General features: G+C 41.2%; 1 protein-coding gene across 4 annotated transcripts; it reads left to right on the plus strand.

Moving 5' to 3' along the window:
* Positions 1 to 540: 540 nt before the first annotated feature.
* On the plus strand, positions 541 to 20,801 carry acacb (acetyl-CoA carboxylase beta). Of its 4 annotated transcripts, none has more exons than XM_026322711.2 (54): positions 541 to 790; positions 2,214 to 2,784; positions 5,534 to 5,666; positions 5,770 to 5,908; positions 6,089 to 6,198; positions 6,318 to 6,399; positions 6,496 to 6,594; positions 6,735 to 6,844; positions 6,934 to 7,044; positions 7,196 to 7,405; positions 7,498 to 7,668; positions 7,772 to 7,933; positions 8,028 to 8,191; positions 8,531 to 8,681; positions 8,770 to 8,873; positions 8,962 to 9,043; positions 9,131 to 9,276; positions 9,379 to 9,529; positions 9,650 to 9,784; positions 10,045 to 10,191; positions 10,278 to 10,466; positions 10,550 to 10,650; positions 10,743 to 10,831; positions 10,937 to 11,061; positions 11,168 to 11,281; positions 11,432 to 11,545; positions 11,635 to 11,724; positions 11,816 to 11,934; positions 12,256 to 12,279; positions 12,867 to 13,007; positions 13,105 to 13,204; positions 13,305 to 13,412; positions 13,513 to 13,569; positions 13,773 to 13,814; positions 13,906 to 14,121; positions 14,255 to 14,410; positions 14,733 to 14,936; positions 15,065 to 15,220; positions 15,304 to 15,426; positions 15,527 to 15,796; positions 15,927 to 16,024; positions 16,147 to 16,267; positions 16,355 to 16,465; positions 16,658 to 16,801; positions 16,896 to 17,016; positions 17,105 to 17,201; positions 17,281 to 17,377; positions 17,465 to 17,600; positions 17,688 to 17,865; positions 17,971 to 18,083; positions 18,202 to 18,356; positions 18,482 to 18,652; positions 18,958 to 19,094; positions 19,574 to 20,801. In XM_026322711.2, exons 2-54 carry the CDS (start codon positions 2,234 to 2,236, stop codon positions 19,692 to 19,694), a joined length of 7,296 nt encoding a protein of 2,431 aa, XP_026178496.1. In that variant the 5' UTR covers positions 541 to 790; positions 2,214 to 2,233; the 3' UTR covers positions 19,695 to 20,801. The 4 variants fall into 4 exon arrangements, with proteins under 4 accessions (XP_026178496.1, XP_026178497.1, XP_026178498.1 ...); XM_026322712.2 differs by having other exon boundaries at positions 17,108 to 17,201; XM_026322713.2 differs by lacking the exon at positions 12,256 to 12,279.
* Positions 20,802 to 21,583: the final 782 nt, after the last annotated feature.

The raw sequence follows: 21,583 nt of genomic DNA on the forward strand, positions 1-21,583 counted from the left end.
ACGCTATGTTTGTTTTAAGCCTCCGGTAAATGTAAAGATCTGTTTAATTATTTTTATGCCCATCAGTAAAATTATATATATATATGAGATTATTTATGATTATGATTTTATGATTATTTATTCAGTTTTATGATACTTTATGAATAATCTCATGTGAAAAATGAAATGATGATCCAGTCTGTGAAGATCCAGTCTGTGTCTGTCCAAAACTCGTCCATATATATATATATATATATATATATATATATATATATATATATATATATATATATATATATATGAGTTTCAATGTTTCTAATCATAAGTTCAACATTGAACTTGATCAGATACATTAGGTAAGGTTTTATTTGTTCATTTGAACAGTCAAAGCCCATTGTTTTAGGTAACAATATCCAAATTCAATTAAACTTTAAAGTTCAGCTTTCTGACCATGGTTTTGCTACAGTCAGGACCATCTTGTACACACACTATCTTTGAAGTTACCCCTCCTCTTCCTGGGAGGAGCTTAAAGTCCCACCTCTGCCTGTTCAGAGAGGAGGTGGAGGATGGTGGCGCTGTGGCTGAGACACGTAGGTCGGTGTAGTTGTCTTTGACATTTGCTGCGGCTGCTGGTTTGACGGTGATTGCGTTAAGATCAATGCGGGTCGAATTAAACAGAGATCGGAGAATGTGTTTAAATTCAAACTCAGCCCGAGTAGAGCGATGTTATGAAAATAACCCGAGGTGCTGCTGACAACAACAACAACAACAACAAACACCACCGAGATATACTGCCCCGTTATCTGTAGCGGTGAGTGTCAAATGCACGTTGCATCCTTTCTTTCTGTCACATAGGCTGGTAGTTTTTGTGGACATGGACACGGTTTAGTTCAGTTTGCAGCTGATCAAGCACGTTTTGTCTGTGACTCCTTGTGTGTATTTGACAGTCGGTTGAGGTCAGCATGGAGCTGAAGGCATCAGACTTTTATTGTTTTATTAGTGGGAGAACAAACCGGACATATTTTTATTAAACATATAAATTAAACATTTGTAATGTTTGGTAATAAGTATGAAAATATAGCACATAACATAAAAGTAAAAAGGTCAGGTTATTTCATAAATAATCTCATGTGAAAAGTGATGATCCAGTCTGTGTTTGTCCAAAGGTGTCCATCCTGTCAGAAAGTGGTTCTAGAGGACAAACTCGTCCTTGTCCGGTTCCTCACTCAGCACAGCAAATTGAGATTGATTCATACTTGACATACAGCCTTTGACACACACATGTGGAATCAGGCTCTGTTGCTCCTGGATTGTGTGTTAATGTGGCTTTTATTTAAATTGTGATTTTTGAATACATCCAGATGCTCATCACTGCTGTTCCTGCTAATGTTTTGCCTCCTCCTCCTCCTCAGTCTTCACTCCCTCATTGGTGACCTTTAGCCCATATACAACAGTCACACTTGGCTCTCATGCCAGCTGCTGCACACAGGCTGTTTTACAGGACACTGGCTGGGAATAGCAGCATAGGCATAGTAAACTGTATAACTCTCATTTAGCTGTTCATTAATAAGACTGCGTGTGCATGGCTGTTAATGATTGCTCATTACGTGATTGGAATTGAACCATGTTTTAGCAGCACAGAGTTGCTCTATTGAGAGCTGACCTGCCATAAATGTGAGAGATGTATGTTTTTTTTTTCAGAAGTTTGAAGGTGAGCCTAACCCACAGATCTCATATTACCCATAATGCCCCTGTCCTGAGTGGGATTCTGGCCCCTGCCCACCTCAAGAGAAATGTCGTCAGACTAGAATAGCACACAGATGGCATCGCTCCATAGCAAGTTTTCTCAAATTCAAGTGCAATAGCAAGGACAAGGCACATTCACTGTGTTGTTTTTTAACACAATATTAATAATGATAATGATATATTGACCAATATATATGCACGAGCAGTCAAAAGTTTGGGATCACTTCAGTTTTTTAGTTGCCAATAAAATGTACATAGTTGACTGTAATGTGTTTTCATATCTGATAGTTTCCTAAATTTTACTGTGTACCATGTAATGTTAGTCACTGTATTTGAAATATCTAAATGTCAATAAAAACTGTGGGTGAGCACAGACACAGGGCTTTTTCACTTGTGAACAGAATTTGGTGTAGTGTGTTAAAAATGATGTGTAGATGTTACTGTCATCTCTCGGATGAATTACGATGTCCACTTTCTTCTTGTTGCAGTCTCAGAAGGATGTTTGTGGATGCTGCCGTTTGCAGTTTTGGGATTAATCCTATGGATTTTGTTGTTGCTGTGGAGGCTTAATGCCAAGAGAGTAATGATGCCTGTGGAAGGAGAAGCAGCTTCATCTGGATCTGGTCCCCCTGTGGCTGAGGAGGAAATGTCTCCTTCACACACGCCTCATCCAGGCATACATTCCCCGTCAACAGTTCCTGTTACCTCAGCACACAATGAGAATAGCAGTCCCCTGTCTGACGGTACCTCTGTGAATGCCAAAGACAAAAGAGTGCGATCTGAGCCTCCACAGTGCTCTAAGGTAAATTCGGAGATGCAGTCATTGCCACCGACTGTTCAGAAACCTCACCAAACCAAAGTGCCAATGCTTAGATCAAGTTCCGAGGCGAGGAAGCGCCTCAAGTTCATCCTGGGAGCATCCGAGGATAACTCTTCAGACGAAGAGCCTCAGGTCACCAAACCCCCTAGTGGTGCATCCCAGCCATCCACTTCCACCTCCAGATCTTCCTCTCAGCAGGAGTCCTCTGCAGTGCCACAGGCCAGCTCTTCAGTCATCAAGTAGGACTTTGATTCTGTTTAATTCATTGTCAGCTGTCTGTGGCGAGGTATGTCTTATCGTGTAATTGGCAGAGTTTGTTTTGAAAAATTTACAGCCAGGCGTGGGTCCAACATGTGGCCACATTGAGAACATGCCATTGTTCTCCCAGTTACCCTGTCTCTACAAGCTGTGTGTTATCACCTGACTGCGCTGAGGTGACCTGTGTTATTGTCGCCTACCAAACACCTCGGCTCTATTATTGGAACAAGCGCTATAGCCTGTGACTTTGAAACCTGCAGTCTGACTTTAGGTCACAACACAGCGAACAAAAACACTTTCAAATCCTCTGCAAAATTTTGTTTTTTACTCATTTGTTTTTCTTGTCACAGTCCGCATAGTGGAGAGTCAATTTTACAACCAGCGATGGTTTTTAATATGATGGAGGGGGAGACGATTAGTTTTGTGCACACAGTTGTAACTTGACATGTTTAGTTAGACTGACTTATGCATAAAGCTATGTGCCTTAGTAGGAATCGTCTTGAAGGAGAGAAAGGTAAGACGTTTTCCTTGGCTCAATCTCAGCTTTACAAACAAAACATCGGCTTCAAAGCTCCAAACTAACTTTTTGCATTGGTTACCCTGGTGGTTCTACTCACATTTTTATTCAGGTGCATGCCAACTTTTTTTGCAGTATCTTTAGCATCACATTTGCTTTTCCTTTTTTTTTTGTCATTTATGTAAATCTGTAAACAGGAGTAGATAAATGCTTGTCCTTATTTGGACAACAGCATCAATATGAAATGAATACAACTTTAATTCATTTAAAACTAAACTTTAAAAAAATGCTAATATTTTTAGTTCTCCACAAAGAGACTGACCCACACCCCTTCATGGAGATGTCTGTGTCCCCATTAATCATAAATGTCATACACAAATTACTGTCGATTCAGACAGATGTGTTTTTAAGGCTTCTGCAGTCACCAGAACGATCTGGACACTGACATTATAGTTACTGTGTGAAAGGCAGCTTTTATTTTTCGATAGTTACATTTTATTATACTAATAATAACAACAACAATTATTATTATTGACTCTGGCTCAGGGTCTCGTGTAGTTTTTAACCATGAAAGTCAAAGGCAGAGAGTTTTTGATTTGCTCTGACCTTCACTGGGGGTGAAACTAACATTACAGTCCTACACACATAAACCTGTGAAATGTTAGGCGCACCATTGCTGCCAAGCAAACAAAAATGCGCGCTCGCTTAACATTTTTTTTTACGACCAAATAAGTCGCACTCTGGAGCTGTTGGCTTTTGTTTTTTATTTTCAAATCTTTTGTCCATAGATTTTTCTTGGCTGCAAGGCTTTTCTTTACATATATATAAAAAAAACTGTCTCAGTTTTTGGCCTGTGCGTAATGAGCAGCCTGCCATCTGCCACAGGGGCTGTGTAAGAAACACAACATTTGGGCGGAGAGAGAGAGGGGAGATGGGAGGGAGCTTTTTAGAGGAAGCGCTTTGTAGCAGTGTCTTTACGTTGGACTTTTGCTTGAAATTCAAATCCAGTTTTAGCTCTAAGGAATGCAGGGACCATAAATGAGGCTGTATAATGGATGGCTGTGAAAGTCGCAACTTGTTCCCGTATCTCCAAAGGTTAGTCCCACTGAGACCTCTGATACGGTTGGGCTGCGGTGCTGTGTGGACAGCTTTGCTAGAGCAAATAATGAACAACTATGCACAATAACTTTGTGCTGAACTCATGCAGCAGCTTCTGCAGATATGTTTGTAAACACGAGGGATCATCTGGTTGTTGTTATGTAACTGTACAGAGCTTGTCTCGGCACATGTAAGTTTGAGGAAATAAAACACAAACACACACACACACACACACAGACACAGAGCAATAATTTCCACCCCCACAGGGGGCAAGCCTTAAACAGACCACAGTAACTTTGTGGAGTCAGTCGCTATTATATGTTATATGTATTCTATCAGGGATATTGCAATATTGCAAAACATATAAAAAATATTATGGTGTTAATTAGCCCTGTTTCATCCTGCGTTGTAATACTGGTGATAGTCGAATGATAAATAATTGCAAAGTTCAGTTTTACTGCTTTTGCAATGTGTGTGTGTGTGTGTGGGTGTGTGATTAGATTATGATGTTTGTGTTAACTGCCAGAGAGCAGAGTAGATCATTGAAATATTTGTAGATCCCAGTGAACTCTGTCAATGATTATCACTGACAACTATGTAGGTAGGACCTGCAGTAATGGTACTTTAGTAATATAGGTCAATTATTTAAAAACAACATCTAATTAAAGCTGAAAATCTTAACATACTCAGTAATACCAGCCTGCATACCAGCATTTGAAATATTTCTGCAGATATTATTTCTTGTATACTTGGTGCATGTTTGTGATAGAGGACTGCCTCATGTTGGCAGCACATTTACCTCTTAATAATAAAATAAGGCAGAAATGCATTGGCTGGTCCAAAGTATGTATTTTTCTGTTGCAGAAAAGATGAAGCTTTGACTTGGGTTTCTGATTTTTAGTTTTCTTGTTCATGTAGTGTAACAGACAGTGTTACATGGCAATCCCCTAGTAGCTGTAGTGTGTTTTAGTTTTACTTGCTTGGGTCTGGCATTATGGAGGATAAGATGCAGGTTCTTGGACTATTTAATGCATACTTATGTTCATATAATATGTTGCAGCTAATATACAAACACACTGAAGTCAGTGTGAGTAATTGTAAGTTTTCCACTCCAGGCCCAGCATGTCAGGTCCTCATTTGGTGAAAAAAGGCCGTGAACACAGAAAGATGGATCTGCAAAGGGACTTCACTGTCGCCTCTCCTGCTGAGTTTGTCACCCGATTTGGTGGCAATCGTGTCATTGAAAAAGTAAGACAGAGACCTTCCTGCATTTTTGCATTTCTGTTTTTTATTATTGGAGACATGTCTGTCTTTGCAGACACTATTCAAGTGGTATTTGTCTGTGTTACAGGTGCTGATAGCCAACAACGGCATAGCTGCAGTCAAATGCATGCGTTCAATTCGGCGCTGGTCCTATGAAATGTTTCGCAATGAGAGGACCATCCGCTTTGTGGTCATGGTAACCCCTGAGGATTTGAAAGCTAACGCAGGTTAATGTGAACTTCATGCTTGCCGTTTTTATGATGCAGCAGATATCACCAAGCAGTGATCTGAGTGAGAGGAATCACTAGCTGAGTCAGCAGTTTGACCATGCTGCCAAAGAAAGTGATAATCTGTAAGCCTGTACTGAATAAATGTTTACTGTTTTATGTGTCACTGTGTTCCTGTAGAATACATTAAAATGGCAGACCATTATGTGCCTGTACCTGGTGGGCCCAACAATAACAACTACGCCAATGTAGAGCTGATAGTGGACATTGCAAAAAGAATCCCAGTGCAGGTAAATTAGTTATCTACTGTATGTGGCCTCTGAGTTAAACCTTTCCCCTTTAGCCTCCTCTGCTTGTTCGTAAATACTGTGATAGTTTATAGTGTATTTCTGTGTATTACTCTTTACAGGCTGTATGGGCTGGTTGGGGTCATGCCTCAGAAAATCCCAAATTGCCTGAGTTGCTGAACAAAGTGGGGATATCATTCTTGGGTAAAAACAAGTGTGAAAACACAGACAATTTGTGGTATTTTCATTTGGTTCCTGCTTGACAGCTTGTTGTTATATGACAAATGTGGTTTCTCTCAGGGCCGTCCAGTAAGGCCATGTGGGCTCTAGGGGATAAGGTGGCGTCATCTATTGTGGCCCAGAGTGCCGACATTCCCACACTCCCGTGGAGTGGATCAGGTGATGCCTTGCACTGTCATGGTTCACATCATCTGCAGTAGGACATACTGTGCTGTCTGCACAGGGTATGACATATTTTGTGAATCTGTACATTGCAAAACTTTGGGCACCATTTTTAATATTTTTACCCGGTGCTCCAGGTCTGAGAGTGGACTGGGCAGAGGAGGACCAAAAACTGGGCAATGTAATCATCGTTCCTCCAGAGGTCTACACACAGGGCTGTGTTTGTGATGTAGATGATGGGCTGGAAGTACGTCATCATAATAATATATACATATTTGCTTCTATTTTGTCAAAATTATACCCTTCAAGCAAGTTATATTTTGTGTTTCTTTGCAGCAAGCTGAGCAAATTGGTTATCCTGTGATTATCAAGGCCTCTGAGGGCGGAGGTGGAAAGGGAATCCGGAAAGTAGAAAGTTGTGAAGATTTTTCAGGTTTCTTTAGACAGGTTTGTGCTATAACATTTCACAGCCGTATGCCTCAGTTATTTGTAATTTAGCCCTTTAACTTTATAAAGCTGAATTTAAATGTAACTCTTAGAGCTAACATGCTCGTTTTTTGGGGTTTTTTTGGGGTTTTTTTTTTTTTTTTGAGTGCAGGTACAGACAGAGGTACCTGGTTCTCCTATCTTCATCATGCAGCTGGCTCAGCACGCAAGACACCTTGAAGTTCAGATCCTGGCTGATGAGTATGGAAATGCCATCTCTCTGTTTGGACGGGATTGCTCCATCCAAAGAAGGCACCAGAAGATCATAGAGGAGGCTCCTGCCACTATAGCTGCTCTGTCAACGTTCGAGCAAATGGAACGGGTCGGTTTATTATTACTGTTTTCTCACTCTAATTAATTCAGCTACTCCGGCTGAGACGTCACACTTCGTGTTTTCTGTCATTTTTGGACCAGTGCGCTGTGCGACTGGCCAAGATGGTGGGTTATGTGAGTGCAGGCACTGTGGAGTATCTCTTCTCTGAAGATGGAAGTTTCCATTTCTTGGAGCTGAATCCTCGCCTGCAGGTGGAACACCCCTGTACAGAGATGATTGGAGATGTAAATCTGCCTGCTGCCCAGCTTCAGGTAAACTGGACACTCCGAAGAATGAATATACCACAAGAGCAAAATTATTTCTCATTTCCCTGAGACATTAGCTACAACCTACTTATTATTTCCTCTCTGATAGATTGCTATGGGCATCCCCCTTTATAGAATTAAGGACATCCGTTTGCTTTATGGAGAAACCCCGTGGGGCGACACCATCATTAACTTTGACACTCCGGACTGCATGCCAAGTCCAAGAGGACACGTCATAGCTGTCCGGATCACTAGTGAGAACCCTGATGAGGTAGAGTACAATTTTATCAAAACTCAGAGTGCATGATTTTGTTACATAACTTTAATTTACATCACTGACTTGTCAACCCTGTGCTCACTGACAGGGTTTCAAACCCAGTTCTGGCACCGTGCAGGAGCTGAACTTCCGCAGCAGTAAAAACGTTTGGGGTTATTTCAGTGTAGGGGCGACGGGTGGCCTGCATGAATTTGCAGACTCACAGTTCGGACACTGCTTCTCCTGGGGCGAGAACCGTGAAGAAGCCATTTCGTAAGTTTGTTTATTTATTTATTTATTTTTATGAATATGGGCCCAGGTCTTTAAAAATCAAAGCTTTTAGGTATTACCTCTGAGGCAACAGCCATTATTGCAATATCTGTCCCAATGTTGTAATACTGCATTATGTAATAAAACAGTTTGACAAATGTAGTAACTTTCCAGCTTTTTAACTAAGCAGCTTTCTAACTACTTTCCAACTAACTCAGTTATCTTACATTTACAATCATTCAAAATATTTTAATATATTTTTCAATGAAATGAAAAGTCAACAATGATGTAGAAACAACATTATCATAATAATGTGTTAAAATGATTTGCCACATGCTTCAGGAACATGGTGGTGGCTATGAAGGAGCTGTCCATCAGAGGTGACTTCAGGACGACCGTTGAATACCTCATTAAGATACTGGAGACAGAAAGTTTCAGAAACAACGATATTGACACTGGCTGGCTGGATCATCTTATTGCAGAGAAAGTGCAGGTAGGAGACCACAGACCCTACGGCAGAACAGACATTTTGTCTAATTTATGTGTTTTATTGCATTTACCCCCACACGCTCTTTCTGCAGGCAGAGAGACCAGATACAATACTGGGTATTGTCTGTGGTGCTTTACATGTTGCTGATGCTAGTTTCAGGAAGAGCATGTCTGACTACCTGCATTCACTTGAGAGGTCAGTAGAGATGTATAATGTCTCACTATAGTTCACACTGTATCTTCATATAACTTGAGTTTCAAATCAGTGTCTGATGTATCTTTAGAGGCCAGGTACTCCCTGCAGCCAGTCTCCTCAACTCTGTCAGTGTGGATCTAATATATGAAGGAGTCAAGTTCTGCATGAAGGTATCTGCTTTATTCCCTTCACATGTTCTTTGTTTCACTCAACTTCTAACCTTTTCAATCATAAATTATCACTGCTGCTGAGTGCAGGTGGCTCGCCAATCCCCAACAACTTATGTCATCATGATGAATGGCTCCAACATTGAAATCGATGTGCACAGGCTGAGTGATGGGGGCCTCCTGCTGTCCTATGATGGCAGCAGCCACACCACCTACATGAAGGAGGAAGTGGATAGGCAAGTGCTCTTGAATGTATAGATTTGGATTATATGTGTGTTTGGTTTGTTTGTTTTGCTGTTTTTTTTTTTTTCTCAGTTATGTTTTATTCAATTACACAGCTATCGCATCACAGTTGGTAACAAGACGTGTGTATTTGAGAAGGAGAAGGATCCCACGGTGCTAAGATCACCCTCTGCTGGTAAACTCCTGCAGTACTTGGTTGAGGATGGAGGTCATATATTTGCAGGAGAGACGTATGCAGAGATTGAGGTGAATTTGGCAAGAAGTAAAAGTTTAGGATAAGAAAATGGGCATTGCTCCTGATTTCTGTATGTAGGATTTTTAATTCTATATTTGTATTTACTTGCAAAAACTATGCTGTGGTCTCAGGTGATGAAGATGGTGATGACTCTCACTGTGCAGCAGTCTGGTTGCATCCACTTTGTCAAGAGACCTGGGGCAGTTCTGGAGCCTGGTTGTGTGGTGGCGCATATAGACCTGGACGACCCCAGCAGTATACATCGGGTTGGTTTTCCAAATACCTGTCCATACCAATTTACCAAAAATAATGATACAGTGTTTATTTATGCCATTTTCTATTCTTTGATATTCAGATCTTGGACAAAAAGTGTCAGATTAGCCATTTGGCACATTTTGGCCTACATTTGCAAGGGTCTGATGCTAATTGTTTAAACTCTAGTTGGAAAGTAAAATATGTGACTTTTTTAATGTTAATTGCAGATAGTAATGGAAACTTATCTTTCCCATTTCACCTTCTGTCATAGGTGGAGCTCAACACAGCCACATTGCCACCCCAGCAACCGCTGCCCATGGTTGGGGAAAAGCTTCACCAAGTGTTCCACAATGTGCTTGAAAACCTGATTAAAGTCATGGATGGGTATTGCCTTGAAGAGCCCTACTTCAGCAGCAAAGTACGTAACAGTCCTTCTGCCTCTGCAGGCTCCTAAATTAAGTTTTATTGATTATGTGAGAATGTTTTCATGTTGAATCTCTGCAGCTGAAACAGTGGGTTGCTACACTGATGAAGACGCTAAGAGACCCCTCCCTGCCACTGTTGGAGCTCCAGGACATCATGACCAGCGTGGCAGGTCGTATTCCACCTACTGTTGAGAAAGAAATCCGTAAAGTCATGGCTCAGTATGCAAGCAACATCACCTCTGTCCTCTGCCAGTTCCCCAGTCAAAGGGTAAAAGACATCAGAGTGTAGGTTGATATAATATCTGTGTTACTGAGCATATGCTTCAAATACAAATAAATATTTTATTTCAGATTGCAAATATTCTAGACAGCCATGCAGCGACCCTACAGAGGAAGGCTGACCGAGAGGTCTTCTTCATGAACACTCAGAGTATTGTACAGCTGGTTCAGAGGTTCATTTTTCATTTTTATCAGGTGTCGATTGTGAAATAAATTAAATAAATCCATTTTTGCATTGACACATGTCTGACCCTTTTCTGTTCAGGTACCGCAGTGGAATCCGTGGTTATATGAAGTCTGTGGTTCTCGATCTGTTGAAGCGCTACCTGCAAGTAGAGACACAGTTTCAACAAGGTGACATCTCTCTCTGTATTTTAACTTTCAGTGCTGCATTTTCTTTTACTGTACCTGCAACTGAGCTTTTGTCATAACATTTCTATCCTTTTTTTTTCCCAACAGCTCATTATGACAAGTGTGTTATCAACCTGAGAGAACAGTACAAGCCTGACATGAGTCCTGTGTTGGAGTACATCTTCTCTCATGCCCAGGTCTCCAAGAAGAACATCCTGGTCACAATGCTCATAGTAAGACTTTCATCAACGCTGATGCGAGCACATCAGTCATTCTTCCTCCATGACATCCTTGTGGTGAACACATCGATGCGATGAGTGTCATTGTGATTTGGTGTAGGACCAACTGTGTGGAAGGGACCCCACCCTGGCAGACGAGCTGATGGCCATTCTCAGTGAACTCACACAGCTCAGCAAGATGGAGAACTCAAAAGTGGCACTGAGAGCCAGACAGGTAAGACTTCACATACTTAAAAATGTAAATATGCTGTCTATTATATAGTATATAGTTTAATCACAGTAACCTACCAGACATAATATCTGATCTAATATATATTTAATAATAATATAAATTTCAAGACTTTTATCTGTACGTGTCTCATAGATCTTGATTGCCTCCCATTTACCATCATATGAACTGAGACACAACCAGGTGGAATCCATCTTCCTGTCAGCCATTGACATGTACGGCCACCAGTTTTGCCCGGAGAACTTGAAGGTTAGCATTGTGTGGAGAAATGTCATTAAAACCAGTCTTCTTTAGAAGCAGAGAGCGAAATGAGTCCAACATATGCTCGTTCTCCACAGAAACTCATTCTATCTGAAACCTCCATTTTTGATGTTTTGCCCAATTTCTTCTATCACTCCAATCAAGTGGTGTGCATGGCTGCTTTGGAGGTATGTAGATTGATTCACACTGAGAAATTTCTTTGTCAGGGATTTTTTTTTCTTTCTTAGTGATAAATTCATGTTCTGGCATGACTTTCAGGTGTATGTGCGCAGAGCTTACATCGCCTATGAGCTAAATAGCATCCAGCATCACCAGCTGCACGATGGAACATGTGCTGTAGACTTCCAGTTTATGTTGCCATCATCACATCCTAACAGGTAACACATTGCCTTCACTAAACTGCACTGAGAAAGGTTCTTCAGCTATAGAGAAATTACACATTATCGTCTTATATGAAATGATCACTGCCACCACCAAAACTGGACACAGTGGTATGTGTGCAGAGGCTTCTATGAACTGCTGCTGTAACTGCTTACAGCTAACTTTGAATGCAAAATGTCCCCCCCCCCCCTCCACTGGTCATTAATGTGAATGTGCGTAGTGTCTTGTGAACAAGCTTAAATCTAATCATGCCTACAGGCAGAGATACAGTGTGATCATCCACTGCTAATATTCACCTGTCAATCATCTTATTTCAGAGGGAGCAACCCTACTCTGAACAGGTAGAGTAAAGCTCCTCCCACCCAGCCAGACCACCAGGTCATATGTATGTCTCACAGCAATGCATGCTGGATGCTTTTTTTTTTTTCCTCTTCTATGCTGCGAAACTGGAAATATTTGCACAAGGACTCTTCTAACAAGTCCTTCTTAATTTACCTTTTAGCTGAGCTTCACTGTGTTTATTTGCTTATATAAGCTTATAAAGCAATGCTGAGCTCCCTGAGGGCATATCTTTGATTTGTTTCATGCTCCTGCAAACTTCAAGCCTGAGATTTTACTGATTGCTGCGGATGCCTGTTTTCTCCGACACGGTTTTAATTCTGGATTTGCAACTGTTAATCACTTAGTCTTGGTGATGACAATTTTCAGTCCTTTTTAATTCAGTATTTGAACTGTATCAGTTAACTGGGTGTAATTATAATATAAATGGATGAGAACATTCAGACTTGCTTTAATTGCTCTCTGTATGAATATTTGTACTCTTGCCTGTTCAGTGTTTTTTGCCAAAGCAAACCACTCAGTGTGTAATTATTCAGAAGTCTTGTGTTGCTGTCACTCTATGTGTGTGTATGTGTGTCTTTTTTTTCAGGGTTCCTGTGCCATTGAGTGAATCAGGCCAGTTTACAATGAGGCGACAGGGCAGTGAGCTCTTACTGGAGGGAACCTTTTCTCCACCCTGCCAGCGCATGGGCGCCATGGTGGCTTTCCAGTATTTTGATGACTTCAGAAGGTCACTTTAAACCATATTTCTGCCTTTCTTCTGTTAATGCAAAGATATGGAGATTAAAAAAAGTTATTGCCTGTTAAAATGTTTTTTTTCTTTGCAGGAATTTTGATGAAGTTCTCTCCAGTTTTGCAGAACCACTAATGGAGAGTTCTCCGTTCTCAGAGTCCCGCACCAGTCTCTATGAGGAGGAGAACTTTAAGGTGAGGGCTCTGGCTGTGATGGCTCATTGGATTATCAATGAAAAGGCCAGTTATTTTTTTTTTTTTCTGCAGCCATCAGTTTTCCTTCTGTCTTCTACAGAATACGAGAGAGAACCCAATTCACATCATTAATGTGTCCATAAAAACAGCAGACACAGAAGATGACGACACCTTGGTCTCAGCCTTCACTGCCTTCGCACAGTCAAAGGTTACCTGCAGACCTACGTCAACTCAAAGCAGTTTCTTAAGAATGAGAGCTTTACCTCTAGATTTTTCTTATTGAAGCAAAAATGGTTCTTCTTTTACAGAAAGACATTCTCTTCGAGTATGGAATCAGGAGAATCACATTTTTGATTGTAAAGAAGGTAATTCTGTGTCAGCCAGTACACTTCTACACTTAGGCCAACTATATGTACATTTACACACAGGTTGTTTCTATACATTTACATTTCTTTTTACAGTAGATCAAAGATCTAACTGTGTAACTGCTCGTGCCTTGTATATTCCTCCACTCTGGCAATGCAGTTGCTTGTTGTCTGATTATTCTTTTGATATTTCATTTCGACAGAGAGAATTTCCCAAGTTCTTCACTTTCAGAGCGAGAGATGGGGTAAGTTTCTGGTAACCCGAACACACTCAATGAGCCGACATGCTGCTGTCTGGGGAGAGGATGAGCCGTGCCTGTCTGCGTTTCTCCACAGTTTCAGGAGGATCGGATTTACCGCAATCTTGAGCCAGCTTTAGCGTTTCAGCTGGAGCTGAACCGTATGAAGAACTTTGACCTGACTGCCATTCCCTGTGCCAACCACAAGATGCACCTCTACCTGGGGGCTGCTCGTGTTCAGGAAGGTGCCGAAGTCACAGACTACCGCTTCTTCATCCGAGCTATTATCCGCCACTCAGATCTTATTACAAAGGTACGACTGGAACAAGTTCCTGTTTGTTTAAAATAGACTTTTCCAAAGAGAAATGCTTGATTAAAGAATCTTAGTACTTTGTGTAGCTGATGTTTGCAGTGACATGAAATTAAATCTTTGTATGCACAACCAGGAAGCTTCCTTTGAATACCTTCAAAATGAGGGTGAACGTCTTCTGCTGGAGGCCATGGATGAGTTGGAAGTGGCCTTCAGTAACACTAGTGTCCGGACAGACTGCAACCACATCTTCCTTAACTTTGTCCCCACTGTCATCATGGACCCCTCTAAAGTCAGTGTCATTGTATATGTTACTGTGGTCAAGTCTTAGTATTATTCTAGTCATTAAAATGCTTAGCTTTGATTACATCTGGAGCAAACCAGAGGTGTTTTTTATTATGTTTACAATAACATTCTCTATTTTTAGTGCTTTCCCCCTGGTGGTATCCTAATATGATGCCAAATGTTTATTGGAGTTTTAACTTGTTCAAGTTAACTGATATACCTTGATGTATCTTTCTACAGAGTTTCATAAATTAAAGTTAATAATTTTAAAATACATCAGATTAAACAGTGTTTCTTTAATATCCTTATCCTTCACTGTGGACCGTCAGATAGAGGAGTCTGTCCGCTCCATGGTGATGCGCTATGGCAGCCGCCTGTGGAAACTACGGGTCTTACAGGCTGAGCTAAAGATCAACATCCGCCTAACGCCAACGGGGAATGCCATTCCCATCCGCTTGTTTCTCACTAATGAGTCTGGCTATTATTTGGACATCAGCCTGTACAAGGAGGTCACTGACGCAGGTTCTGGCCAGGTGAGGACAGTGGACATCTAGCCTGCTCGACGCATTTTGTGAAATGAAGAGTGAATCAAAATGTGTGTTATGTCTCAGGTGTATGTGTGTTTAACCGTTTGTTTTATGACCTCATTGTTTCCTTGCAGATCATGTTCCAGTCATATGGAGACAAGCAGGGTCCACTCCATGGCATGCTGATCAACACTCCCTATGTGACCAAAGACCTGCTGCAGGCCAAACGCTTCCAGGCTCAGACTCTGGGAACTACATACGTTTATGACTTCCCTGAGATGTTCAGACAAGTACTGCTAGCATTCATGGATTAAGTTTATTTCTTTCATCAGTGTTCCTAAGATGTCTGACTTTCTTGAAAATCTTCTTATAGGCACTATTCAAGCTGTGGGAGCCAGGGGGCAACTGCCCTAAAGATGTGTTGTTATGCACTGAGCTGGTTTTGGACCCAGAAGGTCGACTGGTACAGATGAACCGCCTGCCTGGAGACAATGATGTAGGATGGTTTTAAGATGATGAACATTAACTAAAACACTTCTAATTCCTTCTGTCTCAGTGTGATGATACTAATAACCACTCTAACCGTTCTTCACCAGGTGGGAATGGTCGCCTTCAGGATGAAGATGAAGACTCCAGAGTATCCAGAGGGCAGAGAAGTCATTGTCATCTGTAATGACATCACGCACATGATTGGCTCATTTGGTCCTCAGGAGGATGAGCTGTTCCTAAGGGCGTCTGAATTGGCTCGGGCTGAAGGCATCCCCCGCATTTATATCGCAGCCAACAGTGGAGCGCGGATCGGCCTTGCTGAAGAGATCAAACACATGTTCCAGGTGGCCTGGCTTGACCCCAGTGACCCCTACAAGGTGACCCATGAGACAGGTTTCTTTTTGTATGTGCGTTTTGTGATAGTAGAGAAACTGAGCACAGGATGATGGTAATATGTATGTGTGGATTGATATTTTTATTACAAGTAACTTCCATTTCTGTCTTTAGGGCTTTAAGTATCTTTACCTGACACCTCAGGACTATACCCGTATCAGTTCCACCAATGCTGTTCACTGTCACCATGTAGAGGAAGGAGCAGAGTCCAGGTACACCAAGTCAAGTGGCACACTAACATTGACTAAAGTACCCAAGGCCTTTTAACTTTTCTTTGTGGTATAATGGAGACTAGATATTTTCTGATCTTGTCAATGTACACCATCCATTACAGGTACATCATCACAGACATCATTGGGAAGGATGAAGGTCTCGGGGTTGAGAACCTGCGAGGTTCCGGCACCATTGCTGGAGAATCTTCTCGGGCCTATGAGGAGATTGTTACAATCAGTATGGTGAGAAAGCAGCTCTTAATTCACTCAGCAGAGATGTTGAGTCACATTATCTGGGTCTTTTATTTGAGCCAACTTCTGCTTCTGTAGGTGACCTGTCGTGCTATTGGAATCGGAGCATATCTGGTCCGTTTGGGGCAGCGAGTGATCCAGGTGGAGAATTCTCACATTATCCTGACAGGAGCAAGTGCTCTTAACAAGGTTTGTTGGTTTTAGCCACAGTGTACTGAAGGATATAAAATAAATGTTTAACCAGATGCTGCTGATCATTTGCACTGTTTTTATAAATAGTGACAAATGGTGTATCTTTAATACTTCAAATAAAAATGTTGCAGGCAGATTAAACCTTAGAAATCTATGACTATGGTTGTTTAATCCCCTGTTTCTTTCCAGGTTCTGGGTAGAGAGGTCTATACTTCCAACAACCAGCTGGGAGGAGTCCAGATCATGCACAATAACGGAGTCACTCACACCACTGTGCCCGATGATTTCGAGGGCGTCTTCACCATCCTTCAGTGGCTCTCCTACATGCCAAAGGTTCAGCTGACTGTTTTCATGTAACGTAGCATCCAGATCTATATAGTGTAACTGGATATGATCACTGATCAGAGTTCATCATCTCTCCTCACAGAACAACCACTCCCCTGTGCCTGTTGTAGCAACCACAGATCCAGTAGACAGAGAGATCGAATTCACTCCTACAAAAGCACCATATGACCCTCGCTGGATGCTGGCTGGGAGATCTCACCCCAGTGAGCTGCCTAATCTAAACTCTGAAACTTTATAGTAGTAAACCAAATAAATGATCATGCTATGTGGATTTTTCATTTGTGTCTTTAGCAGTAAGAGGTGCCTGGCAGAGTGGATTCTTTGACCACGGCTCTTTTATGGAGATCATGGGGTCTTGGGCACAGACGGTCGTGGTGGGAAGAGCACGGTAAACCTGTTTATACTCAGTGCGCGCACAATTATTTAACCTACCACTGAAATTGATTAACACTGTTGGATGAACACAGGTTAGGAGGAATCCCTCTTGGTGTCATTGCTGTTGAAACACGCACAGTTGAGTTCACTGTTCCAGCTGATCCAGCCAACCTGGATTCAGAATCTAAAGTGAGTAAATCTTCTGACATTTTTATGTCATCATTCTAATTAGAAAAGCATTTCACCCATGCTTTTCCTTTTGTGGTATCATATCAGGTTCTGCAACAGGCCGGCCAGGTGTGGTTTCCAGATTCAGCTTTTAAAACAGCTCAGTCCATTTGTGACTTCAACCACGAACGTCTGCCTCTCATGGTGTTTGCCAACTGGAGGGGCTTCTCAGGGGGAATGAAAGGTATGGGATCAATACTAAACCTTGCATGGAGACTTTATAGCATACAAATCTTTGTTCTAATTCTAAATGAGCTTCTTTGTCTCCAAGATATGTATGACCAGGTATTGAAGTTTGGGGCCTATATTGTCGATGCTCTGCGTGGGTTCCGCCAGCCAGTGCTGGTGTACATCCCACCACATGCTGAGCTGAGAGGAGGGTCCTGGGTGGTGATCGACCCCACCATCAACCCATTGTGTATGGAGCTTTATGCTGACCGGGAGAGCAGGTACAAAAAACAGTGAAGGGTTTTTTTTTTTAACAACAAACTGTGTGTTATAATTTAAACAACAAGTGTTTGTTTTTCTGTCCCTGTTGTGCCTCACCTGTCCAGAGGTGGTGTGCTGGAGGCTGAGGGGACAGTGGAGATCAAATTTAGGAAGAAGGACCTGCTGAAGACCATGAGAAGACTAGATTCTGTCTATGCTGGTCTGGTTGAGCAGCTTGGTAAAGGCTCTTTCTATCTCCACTCACAGAATGACTTATATTTTTTTCCTTTATTATTAATATATTGCTGGGATCTTCATAACCTTAGATCAACTCAGAGCTCTTCTGTTTTCATCAGCTTCCCCAGAGCTGTCAGACAAACGCTGCAGAGAGCTGGAGGCTCAGCTCAAAGCAAGGGAGGACAACCTATTGTCCATCTACCACCAGGTGGCAGTGCAGTTTGTAGACCTCCATGACACACCGGGCAGGATGCAGGAGAAGGGTGTCATCACTGTGAGTGACAGTGGACTTCATCAACACACTGATGTTATGTTAGGCAATATGCATCTTATATTAGATGCAGAAGCTGTGTTTACTTTTTTAACTTAATGTTCTGTGTCTGTTGATTCTCTTAAAAGGATATTTTGGATTGGAAAAATGTGCGGAGCTTCTTCTACTGGCGTCTCCGTCGCCTCCTGCTGGAGCAGGTGGTGAAGTGTGAGATACTGCAAGCCAACAAGGACCTCAGTGATGGGCACATGCAGTCCATGCTGCGACGCTGGTTTGTTGAGACAGAGGGAACAGTCAAGGTATGTGACCACACCAGGAGTTACTGCACAACATGCTAATCAACAGCATAGAGTGGTAATTATTGTGGATAAAGGTTTGTAAACAGGGTAGGACTGTTTTACCCAAGTTTGAGTTTTATGTGTATGGAGGATTACATTTTTCTGACTGTTTTATGTACCATGCACAGTTTACTTTTATCACCATTATGACATGACATGACATGTATCCTGTGTCGGTTTTGTCTATGAACCACAAATCATGAATAAGAATTCAGTTTTGAGCATTTGTGGTGTGTGTGTGTGTGTGTGTGTTTTATGTGCATCAGGCTTACCTCTGGGATAATAACAAAGCAGTAGTCGAGTGGCTTGAGAAGCATTTGTCCAAGGAGGAGGGCACTCGATCGGCTATCCGAGAGAACATCAAGTACTTGAAAAGAGAAAACACTCTCAGACTCATCCGCAGGTATGCAGACATTACAGATCTGTTATCTTCACTTTTGTTCTCAGTACCAAACAGCCATGTGCCTTATCTTAATAAAACTCAAGAAGACCTTAGCTGTAGAATGCTAACTGTACATTACAGAGCTAATTTGCAGACATCAATGCACGATTAAAGGTTTGCAAAAGTCACATGCAGTTTGGACAAAAAGGACAGAAAATCAAAGGTTCTTGTGTTTTATATATAGAACCCAACCTGATACCAACCAATCCATGTAGCTGAAACCTCCCTGAGATGCATGCTGGTCCTGACATGGTGGTTTAATATTAATAGAGTCATATGGTGGTATGCAATCTGGCAGGCAACTGAAAATCATGTTTTCTCCAAATGCAGAAATAAAAAAATATATCGACAAGCTTAGAGTAATTTGTATTTCCACTGTTTAAAATTTGTTATTCCAGTAAGTCCAATAACGAACATTATATTTTCATTTTGTGTTGTAGCCTAGTGGAAGCCAACCCAGATGTAGCCATGGACTGCATCATACACATGAGCCAGAACATTACTCCATCCCACAGGGCCAAGCTCGCGCACTTGCTCGCAACTATGGACAGCACCAGTTAAGCTGAGGGGCTTTATCAGGTTGTTAATGAGAGCAAAGGCTCTGTTCTGAATGTACTGTTTAGGTGCAAAGTTAAAAAAATATACAGACAAAAGGAAAAAAGCGTTTTTTTTTTTTTGTAGCATAATATTTGGGCAATTCTTTGCAGTAATGCACAAAGTGACTTATTCCACAGTGATCACAAAACCACTGCAGTACTGTTCTAAATATTGCTGTTCAATGGAGCCTTTGCAGGGATGCCATAATCTTGACTGACAGGCAGAGCTCATCATTTCAGCCACTCAGTCCAGATAGTTCACAAACTGTCACTGCAACGCACAACTCACTGCTGCTTCTGTACAAAATGTGATGATAATAATGTGTCAGTGTTAAACTTGCCTTACTAGGCTCTGTGCAGTCACCTAGGGCAAGAGTTCTACAAGCTTCATGAAGTGAGAGATTTCATATTTCGGTGCTGTATGTCACGTTTAGTTAAAGGTATTACTGAAGTGACTGAATGTAGTTGACTTGAATGAATGAGCTTAGACAAGTGATCAGTTTTTTATCTGTTGACAAAACAAATAGAAAATAACACAGAATCAAATTTCGGAGGTAAAAAATTTGTAAATTCTGGTTCATTTCAACATGGACTAAAAACAGTTTAGGCAGAACTGTGCAGAAATGCAAATTAGGTATATGAAGTATTTCCTTAAACAGTATCATGAGTGCTGTTGTGTTTGTCATTTCACTGTTGACGCTGGACTCAGCCACCTGTCTTTTTCACTGTCACTTTTATTGTTTAACTATATAGTCTGTCTATTTTTTTGTGCTAAGGACATTGGTATGAATGATAGGAGATGGTGTGATGCTGTATGTGATACTTCTGAGCATTTCTTTGAGTTTTTTTTTTTTTGTCAGTATCTCTCTGATATAACACAGTAATTCTTAAAACTCAGGTTTCATGATACATGGATATTTATCACCAAAGTGGTTCCCCTAGTGGAGCCTTCATTTGCTTTACCTCTGATCAAAATGCCTGAAAGATCAGCCATGACATTTTATTTTGTATCTATATTCCTGTCTTGTATTTGGCAAGGGGCTGTTAATAAATGTTGTTGATATATTTATGAGAAGAGGGTTCTTTTTATTTACCCAATGAAATGTTTATTTTTATTTTTTTTTATTGCGATCCAGTTAATGAGCATAAAATACATCTTCATTTCAGAGTTGTTAATCACAGTGTGTAGAAGAATAATGCGTAAAATATGGATTGCTCAAAGTGTTGGCACGCTTTTGCATTTTCGAATAACGCGGGTAAATACAGTTGAAAGAAAGCTTTTCTGGGGCAATAACAATTTTGAAACATTCAAATATATACAGCAAAAGATTGATAGGATAATTACCTTCTCCAGCTGCCTTTTATAAATATAAATAAAACATCACAGCAACAATGTCTAGCACAATACAACAGACAAGATGGGAAGCTACAGTATGAAAGGGCCTTAAAATGCAGAGTGAACTGTAGAAAAACCGGTGGATGCTAACTTATTTGTACTTATCCATATAGTCTTTGTACTCACGCAGGCTTTGAGTCTTCGAGTCTTTTGCTTTGCAAAGCTAAAACTTTTAGGTTACATACTTGTTCTTATAGCCACTTCCTTTTTTGTCAGCAGTTTTAGTTCTTAATGAGCTGGGAGGGGGGGTGTTGTGGAATGTATATGAAAAGATTTTTAAACATCCTTCTTCAGCTAGTTCCCAGGTGACTGTATGAAAGCAGTGTGGTTTGTACTTTTTATAGCTTTTTATAGCACTAGAGAGACCAGACTTCAGACTTCTTCAGTTGGCATTCACAGATATCCGCACCCAGGCTGAATAAATCACATGAATTCTCACAGAAATAAATCATCTGGTT

The sequence above is a fragment of the Mastacembelus armatus genome, chromosome 9 (assembly GCF_900324485.2).
Source record: "Mastacembelus armatus chromosome 9, fMasArm1.2, whole genome shotgun sequence".
Classification (NCBI taxonomy): Eukaryota; Metazoa; Chordata; class Actinopteri; order Synbranchiformes; family Mastacembelidae; genus Mastacembelus; species Mastacembelus armatus.